At 41.6% G+C, this 18,805-nt stretch overlaps 1 protein-coding gene across 4 annotated transcripts in view; it reads left to right on the top strand.

Annotated features, from left to right (window-relative positions):
* NUP93 (nucleoporin 93) overlaps window positions 1-18,805 on the top strand; it is an 86,365-nt gene that overhangs the window by 41,220 nt on the left and 26,340 nt on the right. For 3 of the 4 annotated variants that reach the window (XM_075510497.1, XM_075510499.1, XM_075510498.1), the window contains 2 exons: window positions 12,121-12,183; window positions 14,523-14,651. In XM_075510497.1, coding sequence (XP_075366612.1) covers window positions 12,121-12,183; window positions 14,523-14,651 — 192 coding nt within the window. Of the gene's footprint in view, window positions 1-12,117; window positions 12,184-14,522; window positions 14,652-18,805 lie in introns of all 4 variants that reach the window. The other variant, XM_075510500.1, reaches the window with a different exon arrangement.

Below are 18,805 nucleotides of genomic sequence, written 5' to 3'. Positions count from 1 at the left end.
GGTATAGGGACAAAAGTATAGGGTGGGTTGCTTTTTCTCCTTTCCTTTCAATTCTATTTCTCTATATGGAGAAAAGCAGGTTAATGAAATGTGCTGTGCCAGGACGGTGCCTGGGCTCTTGCAGCAGAGAATGACTTGCCTCCTTCGGGGCTCCCTCCCCAAATATTAAGGTGCCTATATGCCATCTCCTGCACTCTTCCTATTGTCAACTGAGAAATGTCTGAACTGCTTGGAAGGGGAGACATGGGAACAGTGGCATAGTATGACCAAAAAGTTGCCTCTCTTAAACGAGATTACCTGTGCTAAGGGGGGGGGTCTTGCCACAAAAGCAGCTCAGCAAGAAATCAAGTAAAAGACAATGAAATGTGTGGTTTGCATGTGTAAAAAGATGGAGGAAGCTACCTCTACTGACCCTGTATGGGAGATGGCTCAGTTATCCTTGCAGTTGGTACAGTGTGGCAAATTATTTTCCTTTGTCTGAAGTGGGTGGGAGACAGAGTTCAACTAAGCTTCATAAATTAATGTATGGAAAAATGACTGAGCCACCGTAATTAATAATTAGCTGTAGGTCTCTTATAGCAGGGTATTCCGTGAGATCTGTTGGCAGCATCTGGAGTTGGCATTTCATTTACATTAAAGTCCAAGAGCTTGTGTGCCTTGTTAATGCAACGCGCAAATAAAGGCATGCACTGCTAGAGAGTTCCTTAGCAAGGGTGGAGTACAGCCGGAGGAGAAAAATGGAAACCTTTTGTCTCTGGTGTATCCTCAGCACACCAGTCTCATGCCCCAAGTCTGGAAAGTTTAAACCTTAGGTTTATTACACAATAGGAGAAATAAGCTGAAAAAGGATAAAGTGTTTATTACAACATATCATTTGTTGCAGCAGAGAATTTTAATACATGCCTCTCTCTCTGAGCTTTATAATATCTAACATTTTAAAATACAAATTGTATAATTGTAACAGGCATAGTCTAGACTTCTGTTTTTTATTTTAATGATCTGTAATTAATAATTCATAGGTAATTTAAATAATTAACTTTGTGAAATGTATCAGTAATGTAGTAAGGAAACAGCATTTCTAAAGACCACGGCATGTTTAAATTGAGGATTTAAAGGTATGACACATGAACTCCTCCAAATTGCTTGCTTTCACTGTCAGTAAAATATTTATATTTATTCCAAGGGACACGCTACCATGTTGAAAATACCTATTACGTGAACCAAGTAGCTATGATTTATTTACAAATATTTAGGAAGAATGGGCTAGCTGATTTGGGCTTATTTTTCTGACTCAGGTGGATGATTTTGCCAAATCATCTCATGTTATTTAAGAAAGTTTGAACTTCAAATTTGCTCATTTTCTTGAAATTCCAGTGTGCATTTAAAAACAAACAAAAAACAAAAAAAACCCACAAAACAAAAAACAAACCCAAAAACCAAAGCAACTTATATTCTTCACACTAAAATGCATGTAATCTTGGCTCTTTCTTTGTAGCATTAGCCAGCCACTATCAGCGAAATAAAGTAGATTTAACTTTGGAAAGGTTTTCTTTCTCTAGATTTTTCTGGGACACTTCAAATTGTCATAGAAATCTTATGGTAAACCCCATTGTGGAGGTGCAGTACTAAGGAAAGTCACCTATGCTGGGGTTTAGGATTTGCGTCCCAGTTTAACTCGTTTATTGCATTTACAGTGCTGAGAGGATTTTGATGTCTCTGAACCAGGCGTTGTCCCTTCGAGGCAGTGAGCGTTTGCTGCATGCATCACTTTGTGTCTGAAATACAGATGGAGACTGGAAGATGTTTGCTTGGCTTTTTTTTTTTTTTTACTAAAGCAGAAAGATAACTCGTGCTCCCGAGAAACGTTCAGGAAGGCGGTACATGGGCTTTCTGCTGTGGGATGGGGGCACAGCAGCCAAAATCCTTCAGCTTGAGTCAGCCCGAGAACAGGGAGAGTGTCAGGCTCAGCGCTGCCAGGCTCGCTACTTGCATCCAGAGCAGGTAAAGAGAACCAGGTTTTTTTTCATTACTGTTTTTTTACATACGGTTGAAGGCATTTAACTGTTTTTATACATCTGAAATTGTGAAGGGAGAGATGTGCAAATACCGATAATGTGTTTTCTTTCCAAAAAAGCCCGAAAACATCCCTGTTTCTTACAAACAGCAAGGTTATGCGCTCCCAACCAGACAGATGGAAAGATAAAAGCACTTACAGGGGTACGGGAAGATTGAGGGATTGCACTAAAATTTGCAGAAGTGGATTAGAGGAGACTGGGTGTTAATGACTACCAGGTTTGTTTAATATTTTGTCCCTCTTGCTGGTGTTCCATAAGAAGTGTGCCATTTCAGGCTGGGAAATACTTCATCAACTGATAGGGATGGCAGTTTGGCTTTTGGATGTGAACAGTATATCTGGAGAAATTAATTTTCTGCTGCCAGGTTAAGTGGGTTATTTTATCTGCCTATATGTTGATGCTAATGTACAATTAGTCCAGTGACAGACACTGCAAGCTTGTCAGTATGCCTCCTTTATGCCTTTTTTCTTTTCTTTTCCAACTACTCCCTTATTAGCTAGTGTTTTCTGTGGTATATAGAGAAGCCTATCCTCCTGTAACAGGGCTGGACACTCCTCTTTCCTTGGCTTTATCAATTTTTCGTGCAGTGCTGACAGATTTCCAGTGGCTGGTTTCTCAGCTTACACCATCTCAGGAGACTCCTCACCAGCTCTCAGTACAGTAAACTGAGGTGTGGTCTGCAATGGCAACTGTGTGCTTCGTCCCTGCCCCTGCCACGCAAGGATGTGACACAGGCAGAAATTCAACGTACAGGTTTTATTTGTCACTGCATTATTTGAGCATGGTTTCCTGTAGAGGGGGAAGAACGTGCAGCTACTTCTCAAGAAAAATGTGGAGTAACCATCATGCTAAAATGGCAGCGAAAGAAATAAGAAAATGGCGTCATCAGTGAAATTATTTTAGATGGCTTGATCTGAGGGTGTCCTGCCTGATGTGAGGATGTTTTCAGCAAGAGGTATTACATTACGAGCTTAGTTATGACTATACAATGAAGATTTTGGATCATTTAAATCTGTAGGTTTTTTTTCTCAGTATTCCCTTAAAAAGCATGATACCAGAGAGGCAGATATAATAGTTTATTCTAGTGGATGATCAGAAATTATCTTTGCACGCTATAAATATTTTTAACATAAGGTTGTATTGTGGATCTCAAGCCCATTGGAATTACCTCATAATTTAATTTATTTAAAATAAAATCCAGAAAAGAGCCAAAGCCCTGAATTTTGCTTTGATTGTGAATCTCTTGATGCGTTTATGATTTTTGTAGGATTGTATTTTTTAATTGGGATGCTAATACAAGGACATTTATAGCGCAGGGGAGAGACTGTAGCTGCTCATCATGGTGCTGAGCAAAGTCCCACACTGAGGTCATCCCTCTGCATTTAAAAATCTTGAGAAAAACAGATAGCCATGTATTTGGAAACTTGACGAATGAGCTCAGATTTCAGATTGTGTGGTTCGTTTGCTCTGTGCTGATGCCGTTGCTGATGCCAAAATGCCAGTTCCAAAAGGAAATGGGCTTCCTGTGGGTCCTGTCCGCTGGTCCTACTGGCCTGATCTGTGCAGAGAGCTTTCCTCGCTCAAGAAGTTGTATTCCAAGTGAGGTGACGTTGCATTTAATTGCCTTTGTGACATTTTGGTTTCTTTATCTTTATTAAGACAAATGGAAACACTGTCTGAGATGCTTTCAGGTGTGATGTACCAGTGTTAGCCAGCTGAACAAGCTCCTTCTTGTGGATCTTGAGTAACATTTCCTATGCTGTAATTGGCTGGTAAGGGTCTTTCCACCTTCCTTCTCTAGTTCAGATCAGGTTTTTTTCCATTGTTTTTCTTCCTTCTGTTCTTTGCACGACCTCTAAGCAGGTTAGGGTTATTCAAGACTTTGTATTTTGTTATTGCACGGATTTCCTTGGCACTTTGTAGCTTGGTAGGACCTGGGATTCTTGTTGAACAGCTCCCATTTGCATCGTAGGGAGAAAGAAAATGAGTATATGCCTGGGGAGGAACAGAGGATCACTAGAGAAGGTAGCACTGTTGCTTACACTATTTTTGTGTTGCAGTAACAATTGCTGTCAAAAATGATCTGTGCAGTGGAGGCTGATAATTGTATGTGGAAGAGAACCTCATTCTGAGCAACTTCACTGTAAAATTTTAGATTTAAAAAGGTATTATCTTAGTTTTATGCCATTAAAGTGTTTGTGACTTTGAAAAAAGCCTACTAAAACCACTTCTAACAGCATTCCCATGCGCTGTGCAGCCCAACATGACATGGCAAAGATTTTTAGAGCCTGAGAATGAGACTAATCTGTGTAATTGAAGTTATTTTGGTTTTACCCTGATGAAGAGGAATGACGCAACAAATACTATGGATAATTACTAATATTTTAATAATTAGCTACACTGTATAAGTAATATATAAATTACATATTGTGATGGTTGATATATTTTGATGTTTTTTAGAACCGAGTGTCCTACTTCACTCAATCATTATACTTGGGTTTGTTAAATCTTGCAAATTTCTCTGACGTATTTTGTAAAATCTTAAAATGCATAGGAATGCTGCAATGAGTTTCTGTGTTATGTTAGGAGTTAAGCCACTTGTAAGTACAATTTTAAGTGAAATACTGAGTGCATGAAAGCCTGAACTCGCTGAGCATCCTATGTTGAATTAGAAGAAACTAAAATTGAGCAGAGTCATGTTTCGTGCCAGCAGCGATGATCTCTGCTTATACACAGAACAAGCAGTGCCGCGTAGCAGAGACAGTTCAATTTTGGGGCTGCTGTATGAGTGCCTGGCACAATATTTCAGCAGGAAATCTGACAGTGGTGCTTTTCTAGACTCTTCCAGTGTGATAAAGCTGTGCTCCCTGTGTATTTAATGGTAAATTTTGCTTATATTTGCTGCAAAAAACTTGCACTCTCCTTGGTGGCCGCATGCTGCAAATGCGTTTCGAAGGACTGTGGTTGGGTGTGGGATGTGATGGTGCCTCTCAGTGCTGGGGGGTGGTTTGATATGAACTGATGGTTTGATATTAGCCTTCTGTGCTTAATGGCTGGTCTCCTGGCTGAAGCAAGAGCTAAGAGGTATTTGTATTTCTTCCCTCAAAGCCTGTATGTCTAAGGAGCATATTTCCAGTCTTAACTTGCCAGATCCAAATGGTCCCAGCAAGAGTCAAAGAGCATGCACCATCTGTCCTTGCTTCTGTTAGGAGCTGATCTGTGATTTCCTGAGGAGCGCTTCTTTCAGCAGTTTGAGTTTTTCCTGTCACAGCTAGAAGGAATAATGATATTTATCCAACACAGCAAAATCCAATGTTCCTGGATATGATCTGAAGATTACTGTGAAAACTGCATGAGTTTCACAGATCAAACAGTCTAAAACAGTTAAATAATACAAAAAAATGTACTAGATTTTTGCATTGCCAGTGCTAACCTGCAGCAGAGGGCACTTTGTAAATATTTGCCTAAGGCTCGCTCTGCAACACAGATTAAAGGCTGTATTCAAAACTGAGCATTACATCAATGGCATGCCGATGGTGGAGCAGGGAAGCCCTGTTTCTGCCCCAGAACTTGTCTCCAGGGAAGGTTGCTGCTGTGCATCTTCCACAATGCATGCAACCTGTTGAAGAAGGCTTGCGGGCAAATGGTGGTGCCCTTTCTTCGTTCTGCAGTGTGTGCTCCGGCCCACTGAGTGTGCGCGGGGAGTTGTGCGCATTGCCAACGCACACAGGCACTAGCACGGCGTGCATTGGCTCTTGCTGCTGCAGGAGTGAGGTCCATGTTGCTGCTCCTCCATCATGAAAAAGGAGACAGTGTTGCAGCTCTGCAAAATTTGATTTTGCTGGAGCAGAAAGCTACTTTAAAAAAAGTGAAATAATCTTTAAAATCGTTGCTAGTCACACAATGGAGCAGAAATTAGGTTGGGGTTTGTATATTTTAATGACTTACTGCTGCTGAAATGCTGTCTGCTTGCAGGGTGGGGAAGAGCTCTCCTACCTTGGCTTTCAAATGAATTGAACGTGAGTATTGGCTACAAGTGTGAAGCACAGTCATGGTGCAGGGGGGGACGTGGTTCAAGACCCCTGTGAAGGCAGGTAGCGGAGCAGCAAATCTTCCCCAAGCCCAGTGTTTGGCTGTATTAGCACAGTTTTGTGTTACAGCTGTTAGTATGAATGTTTTTCCCTCTTAAACGTCAACATGGCTGTTGCTTTGAAAGTCTCTGGTGCAACAACTGGCTCTTGGGTCTTAGTAAACTGTAAACCCTTCTATTTATTCCCTGCTTTTTCTCCTGTTTAGTCAACAGTGAATTAATTTTTTAGAAAAATTTTGCAGGATTTCCCATTCTAAATACAGTGGTAAGGAACTTGAGAAATGCGTATTGTAGTTTGACAAGCTCAGCTGTCTTAGGCTAGGAAAATTTTGTATTGCTAAATCCTTGAATTGAACACTGTATACAGCTGTGGGACGAGCCTAGTCAGACCTTCCTTTTCAGTGGACCTTTGTGTCTGTGTATAATGATTCGTTCCTTGTCTCTCGTGCAGCTTTGAAGTGATGCTGACTGGTAAATCACCCTTCCTTGGGTTCTCTTCCTCTCTGAGGATCTCTGCACTTGGGCCCTAAGTCTGCTTTGGCCCTGTAGCAATTTTGCCATCTGCAGTCCTCTAAGGAGAAAGCCGATTTCACAACTGCTCTTAGCTCATTGCATTTGGTAGCTGATCTTTGGGCAGCCGTCTTGCTGCTTTGAAGGACGCTGTATTGTACAGGCCGAGGTATGTAGTGAAGCTGCTTATCTGTGTGTTTTTAGCAAAAGCTGATGCTTTCTGCATAATGAATCTTAGGAGACCTACGGAAGCTTCCCAGAGTCGCTGGTGTGATGCATGCAAAAGGAGAGTCTGAATAGAGAAAAACATTGCCTGTGCTATACTGGCATGTCCCCATCCTCAGGAATACATTAGTTGGCCACACCATTGCTTATGGGCCCATCGGCCTATCTGTTTAAAGCCAGCCGGCAAGCATTGATGCTTGTGTCAGCATAAACAATAATTTGGATTTAAAAAGCAATAATATGTAGTATGGTCTGTTATTGTGGTAGTGGGTTCCAGGTAGTTTTGCTTCATTTTCTGTTTCTAGAGAACGTGGCCAGGAGGGCTGTGCCAGGGTGCACCACCCCGGCAGCGTGCTCACACATGCATGTTTGCAGTAGGATTGTATTTAGCAAATTGTTTCTTAAAATTGCTAGTAGAGATAATAAAATCAGGTGCTTCATCTGGAGCTACTGTTCCCAAACCATTGCTCAAGAGTTATTTTTGTTAACCGTATAATCATCATCCCTGCTGGTCCTTTGCAGGATTCACTGGATCTACTGGAAATCCAGCACTTGGAAATATTTTAATCAAAGAGCAATTGACTTGAAATGGCCCCAGATTGTTCATTACATTTTCTCCTTTCTTCCCCTGCCAGTGAAAAAGTAAGCATTGCTGTCAACATCCAAGGCCTCTGTATACTATTTGGCAACATTTGCCTCCTCTTGACAGCTTGAATACTAAGATCAAGTATTAAAAGTATGGCCTGGCTGATGGAAGTAATTAAGAGATGTCTGTCATCCAGGAGAGAGTTTACTAACCTCATTTACTGCAGTAAATGGAAGAGACTTTCAATCTCCTGTCAAAAAGAGACCATCAGTGCATGCGTGCCCTTTTGTACTGATAATGAATTAGTTACTGGAACACTTTCTTGCTGGAATTCAGGCTGGAGCAAGGCAGGTGCTGGTTCCTGTCACGTCAGCCTGTGTCAGGCAGTGGTTGCTCAAGATGAGAAATGACAGTGGAGCAAGGAGCACGGCAAGAACAGGGAAATGGCACGGCCTCCTGACGTCCTGCCCCTCCACTGGTGGGGCTACTTTCACAAACCATCCTCGAGTGAGGCAGAGTGGCGCTGGATTTCAGCTGAGAGGGAGAATGTGAGAAGATCAGACTGGAATCCAAGGGGTAAGAGATCCAAGAGGAACTGGAATGTGCTGGGGAAAGATGCTCAGAGCCAGTAGATGTGCAAGAATAAGTGTGACTAGCTGGAAAATGGGAACCTGAGGATGGGAGAGTGGGTGTATTTCTATGGCTGTGTTCCTGTTTTGCAAACACCATTTCATCAGATTGTACAAATTGTGTGTAGGAAACATTCAGCAGTGAGTGTTGCAGAGAACCTGTGATAGAGAAGAGTTGTGCTGCTTCCCTTCCAAACTAGACACAGGAAGAACGTGTAGGAGTCTTACAGTAACAGAGAGGAAAATTAAATGCCACTCAATAAAGCAGGACAGCATGATGTGATGTTAGGGCTCCATGAATTTTTTGCATAAGCCTGCCTCAGGGAAATAAGATAAATTTTCATTTTCAAGCAAAATCCGGGCTACGTTGGGATCCCTGCAATGGCAGAGCTTGTGCATGGAGAGCTGCAAGGTGAGGATTTTGCCTCCTGAGGTTTTAGCGATGCTCGTGTTAGCTATTCCTATCTTTGCTATCTGCTGCTGTGAAATAGCCCTTTGTCTCCTAATGATATCTCTGTTCTCCTCCTCCTTCTCTCTTTGGATACCAACTATGAAGCAACATCTTGTTGCTCGTTGTACAATCAGTAGCATCTCCCCTGAGAGGGCAGCTCCTGTGATATGAGTCGTGTACTCCCTGTGCATGCTGAACGCCATACCTCTGTATCCTTGTTACTGTCTGCAAGCATTTGTGGCAAAGTCAAACCTTGCCTCTGGGACTGCAGAAAGCTTTTAGGACAGATTTAACTCAGTGAGCACAACCAGCACTGTTCAAGGCCCATACTTAAGAGATACATGAAAGCTGTTATGTGGCCTAGGATTTTTGGGGACCAAAATTTTCTAGCATGAAGCACATTTCTTCCATCTTTCTGCCCATTCTTGTTCCAGAGAGCTCTGCTTTTTCTTATAGCAGATGGACATTGTGCATTTACAGACATCCGTGAAATCTAAATGTCCCATGACCAAAACATAGTGCACCACTAGGTGGCAATGCAATAAACCCAGCGAATCAATACTGTTACAGCAGCCGGATACCCCTCACTTTCCTAACGTGAAATTTTGACCACCAAAGCCTAGAGTGACAACCCCAGGAGCTCTTGTTTGGCCTAACTAAGCAGAAGCAGTCTCTTGAGCAGTAGCAGGAGCCCCAGCATCAGCTACTGAAGCTCCCTCTTCTGAGGCTTAACAATTAGTGTGTAATTAACTGAAGCAGCAATTGTCATGCTACAGTCATAATGTTTAGCACAAGGCATAGGGCAACCTTTTTAAAATGTACCTCTCCTCAGCGAGGCATTACAGATATTATTTGGAATGTGTGAGGATTTTTCATTTGCTAAAGGAGTAGTTTTTGAAATTGAAAAAGACAATTATCATCCCCTAATTCGCATTCGGTGTAATGTAATCCCTTAAACAGACCTAGTGAACTCTCTGGGAGCTGGGAGGTTTCATTAAGAAAGATACTCGGCCTGGATTTACTGACTTCAAGGGAAGTTCAAGCACATCTTGAATTACTCTGCCAATTACCATCATTGCTGTGTACCTTTCTAGGCAGGTACCTGCTCAGCTCAGGCCACACATACCCCCAAGGAGAAGAGGGGAGGACTGAGGGCAGTAAGGTAGGACTTTTATCTCTCAGGGCTTTCAGGAGCCCAGTGCTCACAGAGCAAGCAGGGAACCAGGGCACCCAGGAGCTCTGCAAGCTGTGGTGCCTGGCTCAGTGTGCTCAGCACCTTCAGTCGCATCCAGATAGCTGTAGGTCTGTGTCTTAGAGACGATGGGCTTTTTTGCCTGTAAAATTAGCAGCATTGTTAGGATATGGCAAACGCATAGTGTTCTCTGCAGCATCAGATCCCTACCATCAGAAATGTGGCTGTGTCTTCTGCTCATATGTTCGTGTGTGCTTTGAAGGTCTTGTTATAAGCACTGCTTGTTATAATTTCAGATAATTTTTCTCCAATTGAGGTTGCAGGTGGGGAAATTAAAAAAAAAAAAAAAATTAAAAAAAAAACCCAAACAATCCAAACTTGTTACCCTCCCAAAGTCCTTCCACCCATGCAGACATGGACAAACCTTACCAAGCCATGTCTCCATCGCTCCCCACCTCTCCTGCACAGAGCCAAGATTGGGTCTTGGCCCAGTTAGGTGACTGCAGCAGCCCTTGCCTTGGTGACAGCTGCTGTAATAGTTGGTCCCCAGACATGTGCAAGGATCTGGATTTAGCTTCCCTATTCAGATTGTAACTGCGCTGTCTCTGTGGGCATTGTCTAAAAATAAAGTGGGACATGGCAGACGACGAAATGAAGAATAGGGTGTGTAGAAGAGGCTGCTCTCTTCTGTGTGTAATTCAAGGGCTGTTTCTGGTGGGACCGTGTCACATCTCTGTCTCAGAGGATGGCATCTTGTTCTCTGGCATACAGAAGGAGGTCGCGTTCCTATTTCCAGCTGAAGTGGGTCATGGGCTGTCCCATACCTCGTATTTGTTCTTTGTATTTCAGAAGGAAAGGGTACAGTGCCCTTTATTTCACATACTGGGTAGCAGGAAGGCAGATAGCACACCTATGCGACAGAGTTTCCTGCCAGATTTCTTCAGTTTGTGGAGATTTCAAACCCTCCTCACCTCCCAGAGCTAAGTAGCAATTCATGATGCCTGTGGTTGCATGTAGTACTGCTGCAGGACTGTTTCTAAGACCTGCCATAAATATATTTTCCCAAAGGTCCAAATCCCTACGAACAGCAAGTTTCTGTCCTGCCACAGGATCCGTGCTCCCCTAGAGGTTCTGAGCTCTACCTAGGTTATATGGATCAATACCAATATTGTCAGATTGTTGGGGCAGGAACCATTTATTTGCAGGAAGATGCGGGGAGCGAAGGGCACGAAATCCTCCTGATTCCTGACAAGTTTGGTCGGACACTGCTGCAATTGTATATCCTTGTTGTAAAAGCATAAAGCACGGTACATTGAATTCCCACTCCCTGGGTTTGTTAGTGGCTCTTGATTTTAGAGCTGTGGAGTGAGCGTACAGACTCTTAAGATGGAGTTGATAATGTTAATAGTTGATTACTTCAGAGGGAGTCAAAGGCTTCTTTTCCTTTTCTATGATTTGAATAATGATTAAGTTGAAGTCTGGGAGAACAAATCAACTTGGTTTGTTTAATTGGTGATATAACAGTGAAAATGCAAAATAAAGATATTCAAGTTAAGGTGTAATAAAAATTTCCTGTTTGTTGTCTGTGTGTGTCACTGCAGTTTACTCCATGGCTATTTGTTTAAAATTCAAAATATTGTATGTTTCCTAGTATGGGTCATGAAAGTAACCTTTGAGATAAGGAGCTAATGGCTAATCTAAATCAGTCTGTTCATGTATACCTGACCTCTTTGAGATTTATTGATATACTGAAAATTAAAAACACAATTTTTTTTTTTTTATCCACTCCAGCTGTATGCACGGAGAGAGGCTGTGCGGTAAACTTTTCCTGTATGCTTTCTGACTGTTTAGTTACTTCCATCCTTCCTCAACTAACTATTTTTAAGGCTCTTTTTCACAGTTCCTATCAGGCCTCCAAGAGCTCCACTCCTGCCTGAAGCTGCCAAGTCAAAACGTTTTTCTTTCTCCGCGCCCCCCCCCCCCCCCCCCCCCCCCCATACTCAAGTCCAACAATCTTATCTTGGCTTATCGCTCCTACCAGCTTTCATCCTAGCTCCCTCAAATAGAGAGCAAGAGGAAGCAGTTGCTGGGACACAGATAAAAGAGAATAGAAGCAGGACATTTCACTAGGATTTAATGCATATTAAAACAGGGGATTAATGCATTTTCATTTTCATGTTGGTCTGTATGGGCATCTTACTGTACCTCTGGTGAAGTAAAGTGACCTTTAAACTTCTCGGGAGTGGATTGGGGAGAGAGCTCTGAGCACCTCTCAGAGTTGAAAGAGCTGAGTACTACAATATGTATCTGATGTTAGTGCAAGGCTGACTTTTTGACTGAAGCTGTTTCTCCTTTTCTGCAGGGATTCCTGAAGAATGAAAAAGATAATGCATTGCTGTCAGCCATTGAAGAGTCTAGGAAGAGGGTAAGATGGAAGCAAGCACCATTTTTTCCTAAAAAAAAAAAAAAAAAAAAAGGGGGGGGGGTGTGCCCCTAAGGAATTAAGAAATTCGATATTTAATAAACTAGTGGAATTTGAGGACTGTATTGAGAATATAGAAAAATTAGACATTAGGAAATACTTGCTTAGAATTTCCAGAAGAAATACTTGTCAGTTGTATTTCAACTGCGGTATTTTGTAGGGTCGGGACTCTCACAGTGTTAAATCTGTTTGAACAGAGAAGCTGTTGTTCATAAGGCACAGCATGCTCACTCCAACCCTCTCCGCATTGATGCTGCCTTTTCTAGAGGTGATAATGCCTAGGACGTGGGGTTTAGTTCCTTTTTTGCTCTGAGAAGTACCTTGTGCACTGACTTCCCGTACAGTAATGACAATGTATTTATTGTAGCTGTTTCTCCAGGTTACAGGAGTTGTTGAAGTACATACGACCGCATTCAGGCCTATGCAGCAGAAATGCTGCAAGGTTTAATTCTTGTGTCTGTAGAACAGTCAGAACACCATACTGCATCACATTGTCCAAAGAAAATCTCTCGTATGGGGGGGGAAAAAAAGTTTTTTTGAAGCACTACAAAAGAAAATGCTACAATAAGAAAGTAAGAGTTGTCACTTAGGCTCAGGGTTTGCTGAGTCCAGTTTTCTTCCCTTGAAAGGGACCACTACTTAGTCTGTAAGAAAAAAAAGACAAAGTTAGCCTTCCCCCGTTCATCTCCTGTCTCTTCACCTCCAAGCAAGTAGTTGTTTTGAAGACTTTCTGAGCCGAAAGTTGTTTTCTGATGAGCAATTCATCTGATCCTGTTTCTGAATCTATTTATGCTTTTGGTGTCTGTCATGTTCTGGGGCAATGATTTCCACAATTGAATTATGCAGTGTGGAAAAATGCTTCCTGTTGTTTGTCTTAAAACTGCTGCTTGGAAATGTCATTGCATGCTTCCTGGTGCTTATGTTACAATTGTTTCCCTCCATGTACACTTGGGGCATCAGGTTTAGAACTGATCCTGTGCTTCTTTCAAATGATAAGAAATAGTACTTAAGCATTATTAAATTATTTTAATTACATATAATTATACTGTAATTATTGAAGCATATTTAAAACCCTGTTGAAGTTATTATAGTGAAGGTAACGATAAGACCTGTATTCTACCATGAAAGTATAAAGTGAATTTATATAATAAGACAAACACAAATCTTATGCTCTAGTTGCATGCATGCACCATGATTAAATGTTTGTCAAATGTCACTGCTTCTTATCAATTCATTTATCCTGGGGAATGTTTTGCCCCTTAATTGACAATATCCTAACAGTAGGCTGTAATGAGATGAAAAACTTACTCAGCCAACCAAGACATTTAGTTATGTACACTGCAGCACAAAGTTATGTGAAAGACAGAGAAGGTTGGGAAAGAGAAAGAAGTGGAAGATCCAACATAGCTTATTCTGTCTTTAGAATTAGTGGAAGTAAGAATATTTCTGTCCTGGTATACTCAAGGCTGCTAGTTAGCATCACCCCAACAATAATGGGAAAGGGTAGTGAAGCGTCTTCTCTATCCTAATGCTACTGCCAAAATAAGGAATATTGAGGGAAAAGCTGTTTCCTTCCATGAGTTCCCCAATTTGATCTGAAGACAATGTAGCACAACAGCTGTTTTAAAGGTAGAAGGATGTTTCTTCTTGCGATATGATTTTCATCTGTGCTTTCCTGAGTTATGTGCCTGATGAGAGAGACTTTCGGATTCTTTGGCACTGGTTAATTTTCCTTAATATTTTTATTTTTACTTTATCCTATTTCCCATTTAAAAGAAAAACATACTGGTAAAGGCCTGAAAATGAAATATGGGCAATAAACACACATCTCTGTTAAGAATGCAGTAAATCAAACCTTTATAGCCTCCAGGGAGGTGAAAAGCTAGTTGCCATTAGAGAAGTTAGTCTCAACAAACTGCGTGGATCAGTGATGACCTGGATATTGTGTCCATGCTGCTCAATTAAAGAAAGAAGCCTATCGATTTCCAGCCTGCTAAGTTTTGTGTGTATTGCAGTACCATGGGAGACACAGATTCCCTGTTTTACCAGCTGGGTATGTGAGGGTTGTCTTAATTTCACACATACCTACTTTCTGAATCCCCTCGTACCTGAACAGGAAGCCTGTTAAAATAATATGCAGCACATCATTAGCTCTTGAGGGCTGACCTGGTTGATTTATCTACTTGCTATTTTCTGTTTCATTTTTGAGCTGGTCTATTAATAGCAGAACTAGGCTGTTTGGTGTTTCTATATGTTCCTTAGCTCTTGTTCTTCACCAACAGACTTTTGCTATGGCTGAGGAGTATCACCGAGAATCAATGCTGGTTGAATGGGAACAGGTGAAACAAAGGATTCTTCATACTCTGCTTGCATCGGGGGAAGATGCTCTTGATTTCACCCAGGAAAATGAGGTAACTCTGTCTTTCTAAACACTGTGCGTAGTCACACACGGTATGTACGCAGCTGGCACTCCAGCACTGCTGAAACCACTTCTGGATTATTCTGTATCTACAACTGTGTGAAAATGAGAAATACCAAATCTCTATTTAATTCCAGAATGGCTGTGACTAGCAGAATGCATTGTCTAGCAAAGTATCAAACCTTTTATGATTGTTTTTATTGGCTGATGGGTACAGGCAGTGGAGATCCTATTGCTGACGCTATGCTTTAAGCAACATATGTGCAAGGTGGAAATTTAAAGTCGTGCTAATGCATATTACATCAATACACCCAGGGGACAGAAAATACATTGGGGTGAACTTCACCTGCAGGAAACCTTTGCAATGCTGATGAGACCAGACAGTTTCTCAGGTGTAACGATGCTCACACATAGGTCTTAGGGTGTCTCTGTCCCTTATCACTGTGTCCTAGCCAGGATTTATAGCTTTTCTTAGGAGGCTGATTAAGTCTTTCAGGTTTCTTGGCAAAACCAGATGAATATTCAACAATAAAAGGAATATGCTTTCCTTTTTACTTTGCTCTCTCATGGAATCCAGATTCAAGTTTTGTGCCTCTAAGATCTCTAGTGTTCAGCAATTCAAGTGACAAAATCCTTTGGGCAAGATGGACCCCGTGTTTAACATGGAAAGGTATTGACTGGCGACTTAAAACATTCCTTATCTTATGTTACAACTTAGAACTTTACAGTGTATTCTCTTAAAGAAAATGCTCCAGTTACATGAGTAGAGTAAAGCACAGTTACGTGCAGAAGTTGTGAGAACTCCACCCCTTCTGAGCTAGAGGCATCAGACATCAGCTGAGATCCCTGGAGCACAAAGTTATATCACAGCCCCTGCACGATACTCCATGAAAACTGTAACCTTGAGAGGAGAGGCGATAGGGGGTGAGGGAATGCAAGTTGCTGTGCTTTCAGGCTGGAAAACAGGCATGGTTTTTTTTGTAGCCACGTTCCTCTCCCCTCCCTGCCCGCCCTTGTTTTGGTTTTGTGATTTTTTTTTTTTTTAAAATAAATTCTTGTTCATTGGAGTGACTTACACAGCTGCAAAGTGCATTAAAATAAAAAAAGCCCTTGGTGTTAATGGGGTATGTATGACCTGTATAGGGATTTGGAAATAATTAAAGTTGTTAATGAAATGTCTCTTTCTGATTACTGTTCTTTTAAATATAGGTTAATCCCAGTTAGCATACATCTTTTTATAGAAGCTATCTTCCCCAGAAAGTATTTTACTGATACTTTACTGTGACTTCTTAGAAGGTTGTCCAGCTTTCCAATATTAGAAATGCTAAATAATGCAGGCTGAATTAATTTAAAACTAGGAACAGCTATTCCATTATTTTAGGATGTGAGTTTGAAGACTTGGCAGCTATTCTGATAGCTTCTAACATCTTTGATGTGTGTGTGTGAGTTACTGGTGTGGGGTTTTCCTTTTGAAATGTGGATGTTGACTGTGAGGAGAAGCAATTTAATAACCTACTCTGAAAAGGTAGAACCCCTTTTCTGATGTTTCAGTCTGAAATGGACACTACCCCCAGTCCATGGCACTCAAGATGCCAAGCATCAAGTTGGTGGGAGAGAGGAGGGGAAAAAAACCCCACCTCTAATGTTTTTCATGAATGAGTTTAAAGACTCAATATACACTATCACTCAGTAATACTCCACTCCGTTTCAAAGCACTCGTAGTATCAGTATGTCATTTCAAGAGCATTTAAAATCCTTCATATATTCTAGTCTTAGCCTCAAGAAGTCAAAGGTCTGAGAGGTTTGAAGTGCATCTACTGTGTTAAAAGCCTGTTATCTAACCTCCCCACAGCAGGTTGCTCTTCTAAAGCCTTGTTCCAGTCAAATAAGTTTTTTGTGTGTGTGTGACACAAACAGACACAGCCTGTAGAATGTAGTAGAGGTTTAATTGATATCCTCTGGAGGTGGAGAATCAACTGAAAAGGCACAGATCCAAACGCAGCAGGGGGCCAGTCTGCCTGTGAGCCAATTCTCAAGCTTTGGGCAAGCTAATTTGGGCAGAGTGAAATACCAACACGTTATTCACAGAAATAAGACCAATTAACAGGCAAAGCTCATGATTCAAAGTAGCTAGCACAGGACTTGCTGTCAGGGTTTTCTGCTCCCCCTTGTCCTCCAGCCTGGCCTTCTTCCCATAAGGGAAAAACAGAGCTAATAAAAAAAAGGTGCTTGTTGGGGAAAAGGGCAGAAAGCCTGGGTTTTGTTTTCAAGGTGTCAAACACTTATGCTCTCAAGGTGTTTGTTCCGAGTCTTGGTGCCGAGGCATTTCTTTTGTCCTCTTATTTCAGTTTTTTCTTTCTTCCACCCCCACCCCAAGCTTTTCCACTCCTGCTGTCAAGCAACCTGCTCCTGCAGTGACAGAGAGACGCTGTCGCTCTCTGTTTCTGTTCTGCCCCTCTGTACCATGTCTTCATATACCTTAAATCCCAAGGACTGCAAGATGCTTTCCACTCCCCTGCTGCACCACAGTGTATTTTGATGGTGTTTCTCCAGCTCAGTCTCCTGCCTAGTTATTCACCGCATCTACTGGCCAAGCCATTTGGAGTGCTGACAAAATGTCTGCCTAGAGAATGTGCATATGCATATGAGGGTGATGAATAATGCATCTTTATATGCATGCACTTTGGTGTGCAAGTGAAGCTGAATGCTCGGCTGAGTACAAATGAAGGAGGACTCCTTTGAAAAGCAGCATCATTAGGCTAAATGAATTTAAAGGTAAAAATGTGATGGCAGTGCAGCATAGCTGCAGCTTTCACAAATGGATAATATTCAGAATAAATATTATAGTTCTGAAGAATGTTTTGGAAAGACCTAACTTCAGGGCAGAGAGAAGCAAATGTGGTTGATAAAAACAGCACAAGCCATTTAAGAAATATCGGACTAGAGATGCAGAAAGATATGTGTGTGTGCACTTGCACTTCTGCAGTCCTTTGTGCATTACCCACATTTCTGGTTTTTTGGGGTTTTTTTTTGTTTTGTTTTGTTTTTTCCCTTTTGCTGCTCCAGTTAAGCTTAAGAACCTGACCTGAAAGGTGATTCTTCTCATATGTACCTAGCTGCTGTTTTCAACACATCTTTCATAATCTTTTCCTTGCTTGATAAGTTCTGACTTGCCACCAAAGGATATCCTACCCCTGCCCCAAATCCCCCCCCTTCGCTTGTGGGGATGCCTTTTCAAATGCTGGTTGCCTGCTATGGAAGGATTGCCTGCACAACCCTCCATTTCTGCAATTCAGGGTGAAGAGTGGAAACTGCCTTCCCCTCGCTGACTCACTGCTTTAGTTTTCCTTTTGAAATTTCCTTTTAGCACAGCCATGAGATAGTTCAGTGAGCTAGTGCTTTTTTTTAAGTTTAATAATTCAAAGACGAAGCTAGAATGCAAGTATGAGATTGAAAAAAAAAAAAAAAAAAAGGAAATAAGCTTGCTGCCATGGCTCTTGGCATAGGAAAGAAAAGCAAGACAAATTCTGGAGTTCCCGAATTTTTTCCTTGCTGAAGTGCCAAGTCAGTAGTGGGCATTTAAAGAATTTTGACTTCAGTGTGGCAGTTCTCAGCTGTGGCAGGTTGTTAATAAGTGATCCTTAAAACATAATGGTGAGGGCAAAATTAAAATTGGAGAAAGGAAAGGGAAAAAACCCAAACCCTAAAGCAGTTATTTCTTAGTTTCAGGTGTGCACATTTGAATTCAGATCCTTACCTGTGGGTTTTAACCCATCAGTCATACACCACTCTCTGGAGTGGCAGCCATGTGGATGTTCTTTGATGCTGCAAAGCAGCAGCAGGAGAAAAAGGAACTAGATTCACAAAACAAAGCCCCAGTCCTTATGTTTCTGGTGTTTGGGCACTGGTTGAAAAGTGACACTAAGTCACAATGTACCCTTCTTCACTTGCTTTAGAAGATGAAACCTCATCAGTAATTAATGACAATGTCCATAATTTAGTGTTACTTTAAATAACTCTGCAATTTATTTGGCACAGCATAGGGGAAGGCTGCAAAGCGCTATTTCTGCCATCATGTCTGTTACCCAGGAAACCTGCTTTAACAGCTTCTTTGTTCTTTAGAACAAAGAATTTGTCAGGTTTTAG

Source organism: Mycteria americana, chromosome 8, assembly GCF_035582795.1.
Source record: "Mycteria americana isolate JAX WOST 10 ecotype Jacksonville Zoo and Gardens chromosome 8, USCA_MyAme_1.0, whole genome shotgun sequence".
Taxonomy (NCBI): domain Eukaryota; kingdom Metazoa; phylum Chordata; class Aves; order Ciconiiformes; family Ciconiidae; genus Mycteria; species Mycteria americana.
The sequence above is the reverse complement of the archived record's forward strand: the minus strand, read 5'-3'. Positions and strand labels throughout refer to the sequence as shown.